Source organism: Nansenia antarctica (assembly GCF_963989245.1).
Source record: "Nansenia antarctica genome assembly, chromosome: 3".
Classification (NCBI taxonomy): Eukaryota; Metazoa; Chordata; class Actinopteri; order Argentiniformes; family Microstomatidae; genus Nansenia; species Nansenia antarctica.
This window is the reverse complement of record NC_137688.1, coordinates 23,343,782-23,352,114: the sequence shown is the minus strand read 5'-3', so window position 1 is coordinate 23,352,114 and position 8,333 is coordinate 23,343,782. Positions and strand designations below refer to the sequence as shown.

General features: G+C 48.4%; 1 protein-coding gene across 1 annotated transcript; it reads right to left on the bottom strand.

Annotated features, from left to right (window-relative positions):
- Positions 1–5,019: 5,019 nt before the first annotated feature.
- LOC308153904 (kelch-like protein 10) lies at positions 5,020–7,450 on the bottom strand (the record flags this gene model as incomplete). The annotated part of the gene is made up of 5 exons (XM_080527088.1): positions 5,020–5,391; positions 5,479–5,628; positions 5,749–6,366; positions 6,489–6,978; positions 7,305–7,450. The coding sequence occupies 5 exons, from the start codon at positions 7,448–7,450 to the stop codon at positions 5,020–5,022; spliced, it is 1,776 nt and encodes a 591-aa protein (XP_080383214.1).
- Positions 7,451–8,333: the final 883 nt, after the last annotated feature.

The window sequence follows — 8,333 nt, the reverse complement described above, 5'->3', positions numbered from 1 at the left end:
CACGCTCTCTCCGTCAATGAGCAGGGGCTGGATCTCGGACTTTTTCCTCCTGAAGTCTACGATGAATTCCTGGGTCTTTGACTTGTTTAGCAGCAGGTTGTTAACCTTGCACAGCTTGCTCAGTTGCTCTACCTCATCCCTGTACGCCGCCTCGTCCCCCCCCGAGATACATCCCACCACGGTGGTGTCGTCTGCAAACTTTACGATGTAGTTGCTGGGGTGGACGGGGGTGAAGTCGTGGGTGTAGAGGTTGTAGAGGATGGGGCTTAGCACGCAGCCCTGGGGGGACCCAGTGCTGAGGCTGAGGGCTGTGGAGGTGTGGGGGCCCACCCGCACCCTCTGGGGGCGGTCGGTCAGGAAGTCCTTGATCCACGCACATATAGAGTGTGATAGACCCAGGTCTAGTAGTTTGGTCACTAGCCTGTCTGGAAGGATGGTGTTGAAGGCGGAGCTGAAGTCCAAGAGGTGGGTCTTCAGTCTACGACGGAAGATGGGTAGTGACTCTGCCGTTCTGACAGCCGTGGGGAGTTCATTCCACCAGCGGGGAGCCAGAGTTGTGAAGAGACGTGATCGGGCAGCACGACTGCTGTACAGAGGTGGTGGGGCCAGTCGGCCAGCCGAGGTGGAGGAGCGGAGTGAGCGGGCTGGAGTTTGGGGGGTTACCATTTCCTTTAGGTAGGCAGGGGCTGTCCCATTAGCTGCCTGATATGCAAGCACCAGGGTCTTGAATCGGATGCGAGCTGCTACCGGGAGCCAGTGCAGGGTGCGAAGGAGAGGGGTGACATGAGAGTATTTGGGGAGGTTGAATACCAGACGTGCAGCAGCGTTCTGGATGAGCTGCAGAGGTCTAATGGCGTAGGCGGGGAGACCAGCCAGGAGTACGTTGCAGTAATCCAGGCGGGAGATGACCAGTGCCTGGGTCAAGAGTTGCGCTGCCTCTCTGGTAACGAATGGTCGTATCCTTCTGATGTTGTAGAGGAAGAATCTGCAGGAGCGAGCCGTTGCTGCAATGTTCTCCGCACAGGATAGTCGGTTATCCAGGATCACTCCAAGATTCTTGGCTGTCAGGGAGGGGGTTACAGTAGAGTTCTCCACTGTGATAGAGAAGTCTTGGAGAGGGCAGGCTTTCCCGGGGATGAAGAGGAGCTCGGTCTTGTTAAGATTGAGCTTGAGATGGTGGTCAACCATCCAAGTTGAAATGTCAGTGAGACATGCAGAGATACGGGTTGCCACGTGTACATCAGACGGGGGGAAGGACAGGAAGAGTTGAGTGTCGTCTGCGTAGCTGTGGTAGGAGAGCCCGTGTGAAGAGATTACCGAGCCAAGAGACTTGGTGTAGAGAGAGAAAAGTAGGGGCCCTAGGACAGAACCCTGGGGAACCCCAGTGGAGAGGGTTCGTGGAGAAGACAGCGATTCTCTCCAGGTCACCTGGTAGGAGCGGCCCGCCAGGTAGGAAGAAAACCAGGAGTGTGCGGTGCCAGAGATGCCCAGTTCTGAGAGGATGGAGAGAAGGATCTGGTGATTTACTGTGTCGAAGGCAGCAGACAGGTCAAGGAGAATGAGAACAGAGGAGAGGGAGGAAGCTTGGGCAGAGTGGAGGGCTTCTGTGACAGCAAGGAGTGCAGTCTCAGTGGAGTGCCCAGCCTTGAAGCCGGATTGGTGGGGGTCTAAGTGTTCCATCTTCCGGAGATAGTCAGACAGTTGTTTAGATGCCGCGCGTTCAAGGGTTTTGGAAGGGAAGGAGAGAAGGGATACAGGTCTGTAATTGTGGACAGATGAAGGGTCAAGGGTAGGTTTCTTGAGGAGGGGCTTGACTCTGGCTATTTTGAAGGCCGCTGGGACAGATCCTGTGGATAGGGAGGAGTTGATTAGGCTGGTACGGTAAGGAAGGATGTCGGTGGAAATGGATTGGAGAAGAGAGGGGGGGGTGGGATCAAGAAGGCATGTGGTTGCCCGCTTTGATGTGATAAGTGTGAGAATCTCATCAGGAGAGAGGGGGGAAAAAGATGACAAGCCAGAGACCGAGTGTCGAGGAGAGAGTTTGGAATGGGTGTTAGCATCGTTAGTAGGAGGAGGGAGAGGTGGGGGGGAAAAGGTGCTGCTGATGTCGTCCACCTTTTTTTCAAAGTAGGTGACAAAGTCATCGGCGGACAGGGAGGAAGGAGGAGGGGGAGGAGGTGGATTAAGGAGTGAAGAGAAAGTGGAGAACAGTTTTCTAGGATTAGAGGCAGAAGAATGTATTTTAGAATGATAGTAGGATGCTTTAGCAGCTGATGCCGAGGAGGCGTAGTTGGAAAGGAGAGAGTGATAGAGGTTAAGGTCATCAGAAAGGCCAGTTTTTCTCCATTTCCTCTCAGCTGCTCTGAGCTCGAGTCTACAAGCATGTAGCGTTTCAGAGAGCCAGGGAGCTCGAGGAGAGGATCGAGCTGGCTTCAAGGTTAGTGGACAGAGGGTGTCGAAGGATGAGGTGAGAGCGGACAGGAGGGTTGAGGATGCCGCATGAGTGGATAGAAGGGAGAAGGATTCAACAGAGGGTAGGGAGGATAGGACAGAAGAAGAGAGGGTGATGGGGGACAGGGTACGTAGGTTACGACGAGAGGGTCTTAAGTGGTTAGAGGCTGACAGGGAGGAGGAGGTTTTGAGGGGGAGGGAGAAGGATATAAAGTGGTGATCAGAAACTGGAAGATGGGTAACAGTAAGGTTGGAAGTGTGGGAAGATCTGGTGAAGACAAGGTCGAGCTGATTGCCTGCCTTATGAGTCGGAGGAGAGGGGGACAGGGTAAGGCCGAAGGAGAGGAGAAGGTCAAGTACTCCGGATGAGAGAAGCTTCTCTGATTGGAAATTGAAGTCACCTAGTAGTACGAGCGGAGTGCCATCATCAGGGAAGGAGCTGAGAAGGCCATCCATCTCGCCTAGGAAGTCACCGAGCTGGCCTGGGGGGCGATAGATGACAACAATGTGGAGTTTGACCGGGGAGGAGACAAAAGCAGCATGAAATTCAAAGGAGGATATAGACAGGTGTGCCAGGGGAAGGACAGTATGTGACCACTTGGGCGAGATGAGGAGTCCTGTGCCTCCCCCTCGACCAGAGGGTCTAGGGAATGAGAAAAGGAGTAGGCGCCAGAGAGGGCTGCTGGTGTAGCTGTGTTTTCTGGTGTGATCCAGGTTTCAGTAAGAGCAAGGAAATTGAGGGCCATAAGAGATGCATAAGCTGAGATAGCGTCAGCTTTCCGGACCGCCGACTGGCAATTCCAGAGACCGCCTGTGACGATAAAGTCATGGTCGGTAGAAGAAGGTGGGTAGATGAGATTGGAAGGGTTGCGAGGGGGGATGTAGCATCTAGGTGTACTCCTGAGTGTCAGAAGAACAGGAATAGGGAGAAAGCACATTGTGATATAAGTCCGTAGAGGGGAAGAGGGCTAACGAACCAGCAGAACTAGGAGTAGCTAATCGCACTCAGTAGACCGATGTGACAAGAGAAGACAGCAGCACTACAAACAACTGGAAGAGAAGGTACTTAGTACCCTGGCTTCCTCTCAGGCCTTCCTCGATGGACTCCCACAGATAGACTCCCTTGTCTTGTTGTCACGAGTCTTAGACTCCCACAGATAGACTCCCTTGTCTTGTTGTCACGAGTCTTAGACTCCCACAGATAGACTCCCTTGTCTTGTTGTCACGAGTCTTAGTGTCAGGAGGCTGTCGCTCTCAGACAGGCCAGATATTTATGGACACTAGCAGGCTTGTAGCCCCTCCCCTCTAACGAGCACTAATGAGAACGACTGACAGGTGTTCTCACTAGTCGCATGTATGAGCTCCCTGGCCCTGGTCTATCCACTATATAGGGGAGATAGAAGTCTCCTCCTACTACAGATTAGCACCTACTTAGGTCCAGAAACTGGTAGTTTCACTAGAATGACTCTGAAGCCTTTGTTTTGAAAACAGACAGTTTAACTAGATAATCTTAAAACAGACAGCAATCACCCTATTACTATTACTATCACTATTACTAATGAACAGACAGGTATCAGTAGTCCAACTTTAACTAGATAGTCTTAAAACAGACAGCTATTACTCTATTACTAATAACAAGACAGGTATCAACAGGTATCAACAGAAGTCCAGCTTAACTAGATAGTCTTACTTACTCAGAATGGAGAGAGGTGAGTTCACTGCTAAGTTTCCAAATGTACCAGATGTGTGCTTGTGTGCTGTTCATAAATGGGGTCTGAATTGTTCGTGAGAGGCTGCTTAAATGCCATGGGGAGCTGGGTTTGCACTTCACAGTTTTTTTTCTTGCACCTGAGATGTTCTGAGATACTGAATAACATAACAATTGCTAAACTACCGGCAATCTTTCTGTGGTGTGTGTGCTTATGCGTACTGGCTGAAATCACTTCATCATAAAGTTACACACACACAAAAAAGTTCTGCAAACGCAGTGGCTAAAATAACGCTGCATTCGTTCGTATAACGAACCAAGAGACCCATACCGATTTTCTTCTGAATATGTGTACCGTTACGTTAACAGATAGTGTTTCATTTTGTATTTTGGAGAAGTGAGACTCTTGCACATACAAAGAACAAAGGTTCAGTCTTAGCTCTGGACCAGAGCTAAGCTTGTCCATACTTTATGTACTTATCTGCCCTGTAACTCCAATTTACGTTCTTCTATTTCGTGAAATATGAGTTTGTTTGAATGAGTAAGGAATGTTACATTTGTGTTCACTTTATCAACGCAGAAGTCATAATATCAAAGAGAAAATATCCTCTTGTATCTCCCAATAGCCTCATTAAGACATGATTGCAAACTAGCATTCAATTAAAGCCTCCCTTATACATTCAATAATTGTACCACCCCGCCTGATAGAAGCAATAAGAAAGACAGAAATGTTATGCATATGTGATTTCCATGGGCACTTGAAGGATTTATTTGGGTAGTTTCTGTCTCTGCCCAGATGGACTGCAGTGGGCAGGACTGGGTCATGTAGGGATGGGGGGTGATGGTGGGTAGATATGGTGTCAGACAGTAAGGATGCTGCTATTGGAGGTGGACAGTTTCAGCTCCTCCCGGGGGTTCTGCAGGGTATCTCGCGGGGCAGCATACTCGAGCACATTGGGTAGTCCGGGCACCACACAGCAGCTAACGGCACTGCGGGAGATCCCCATGTCATGGGCGTCATACCACTCATCTGTCTTCTCATCGTAGAACTCCACATTAAAGGTGGTGTTGAAGCCATTGAAGCCGCCCACCACAAACAGAAGATCATCCACCACCTCGATGCCAAAGTTGCTCCGTGGGTTGAACATGGTGGGAACTGCGCGCCAGGTGTTGGTCTGGGGATTGTAGCACTCTGCGTTTCGCAGACGGTTGGCTCCATCAAAGCCGCCCACCTAAGAGAGGATAGGAGAAATGTGGGTCAATAACAGAATATCAGAACTTGAGCATAGATTTATTGTGTATTTTTATGTAGGTCTCACCGCATAGACCTGCTCCCCATAGGCGATGACCCCCACCCCACTGCGTCGGCTTCTCATGGGGGCGATCAGAGTCCATTGGTTGGTCTCAGGGTTGAAGCACTCTGCTGTTAACAGGCACTCATTCCCATTGAAACCACCACATATGTATACCTAGAGTTAAGGCAACTCGTAAATTCATCCATCCTGGCTTTTTAATAGATTCAATGTACAATAATTACCAAGTTGTGTTCCAGGTACAGTTAGTCTTACCTATTCCTCTGTTCCACTTACCTTTCCAAAAAGTGTGGTGGCACTGGCATCACTTCTCTGCTCATGCATGGGTGAGATGAGTGTCCACTGGTTGGTCTCAGGCTCATAGCGCTCAACAGTGTTGAGTCGCACATAGCCATCAAAGCCGCCCATGGCGTAGATGCAGCCACCCAGCACAGCCACACTGACGTAGCAGCACCGTGAGTGCATGGGTGCCACTTGGTGCCAAGTGTGTGTGACTGGGTTGAACTTGCGCACACTGTTGAAGTAGTCAACGCTGTCAAAGCCTCCCACGCAGTACACAAAACCATTGAGGTAGGCAGCACCATGGTAGGCCCGTGCGCTCTCCTCCTCTCGAGTCACATTGACCCAACGGTCAGCCCGTGCATCATATGCCTCAATGCCATTGGTGGGGCTGCCACCACTCCAACCACCGATGGCCAGTAAGATGGCATAGGGCAGGCGAGTGCGGGTCAGAGGGTTGCCAAAGTCAGAGCTGGAGGGCCCATTCATGTCCAAGTCATACAATGCCTTCAGTGTGTTGTTGAGGATGGACTTGCAGTCATCATTGTCTCTCACCAGTGGATTATTCTTCACATTGCTCATGAAGTAGTTTGCTGTCATCAAGGCAATGCGTACCTAAGCAAACAGATACAGACAGATATACTGTAGACACAGAATGCAGTCGGCAGCCGATACACCTTTATGAAATGCATCACACATGTACGTGGGTCTAACTGTGTTGTCCAACTCTCAGTCACCTTAGGCAACAGCGCAGAGATTTGGGGTTTGCGGTCTTGAGGAGAATGGCCAATCCAGCGCAGGATGGCCTCAAACACTACATCTTCCTGCTTCACGTTCAGGTCGTCCTTCTCAATGATGTCACAAAACTGCCACAGCGAGAGTTCCAGGAACTCCTCGGAGCTACGCACCATCTCCTCAAAGTGATGCAGGATGAAGAGAGAGGACCTGCGCCTCAGCTCAGGGCAGGAGTAGAAGTCTGCAAACGTGCATATGCCAATGCAGTTCTCCGGGCACAGCTGGGCCCCTAGGAAGTCAGAGCAGGCTCGCACAATGCCCATGACATTGAACTGGTCTGCAGCCACCAGAAGCTGCTCCACATTCTCGTCAGTGACAGGCACAGAGCGTGTGTAGGCATACTCAATAATGAGACGCATCATGTCTGGTGACACACCAGGAATGTTGTACACCCGCTTTTCTAAGTTGCTCCAGCCACTTGTGAAGAGAGCTCTGTGGGTCCAGGTTTAGAGAGGAGGGATATGATGGTCAGGAATCATCCATATACTGTACCACATTTTCTCAATACTCTTTTCAATACAGCACAGCAATATAATAAACACCCTCTGCAAGTATATCACAATATAAAGAGGGGTACTCACACAAATATTATGAATCAATAGTTGTATCTTTTATAGAATGTATCATTGCTGCCACAAAGAACAATGTGTAAACTCTTATAGGATCTGGCTATTTTCTTCTGATTATCCTTTGGATCCATGCCAAGTGAATCCCTGCCATCCATCATGGCCACATCCCCACAAAGTTAAGACACTCACCGGAAATATGAACTGCATCCGCAAAGGATAATCTTGTGTGCGTTGAAGTCGATGCCATTGACTTGAATCACCACATCACATAAGTTTCCTTCCAGTCGTAGCTCATTAAATATTGTACAGGCCATGGAACTCATTTTTCTCTCCATGTTGCATCTCTGAAATGTAGAGGTGGACCCCTCTTCCAGTTCATCCATTCTTGTGTTGAATATCTTTAATATCCACTTGGTAACCTTGTGGTAACATTATGTTCTAGAATTGTGCATTATTACATCACAGTGAGTGATACAAAATTAGAATGTCTCAGATACCATTTTCATAATAAGCTGACACCATCATAAAACATAATTAATGTTCTTCTTCTTCATCATCTCGTTTTTGAGGGTGCCCTGTATGAAATGACAGCATCATTTAAACAATATTGACTTTTGTTGTATATACTTTGACATTATAACAACAACAAAATCGCATAAAGAATGAATTGTGTATCTGTTCTATCAGATGACAAAATAGGTAGGAACCTTTATTACTGCTTTTGTGTTACAGGGAAGATAATATTCACACACATACATGTCCGTCCTCAACTTAACAAAGACACATTGGTTATTTTCAGTTAGGTACATTTTTTATCATTCCATACCAGCCATGTGGTACGTCTGGAAACAATTAATTTTGAGAAATTTGAGAAGGGAGAAGACATCTTCCGAGAGGGGCTTTTACAGGTGAGGTTCAGAATGAAATAGAGGAATCCCATTTTACTTCACATTGCTTTTATGGCAGACATCCTCCCCAGGTCCCAAGCTTGGCTAACCCTCAAAGTTTCACGCCTTTCATCTGAACTAGGTAAGTCGGCCTTTCGTTTCTGTGCCCAGAGTACTTGGAACAGCCTTCAAAACATACTCAAATTAGATTATCTCATGAGTATCGGTCAATTTGGTCAAAATGGCATTGAGCGTTTGATATATGATATTGTGCAAAATCTTTTTTCAAATTTTAAATGTACTTTTGATGGTTCAATTTGGTAAGCATGGC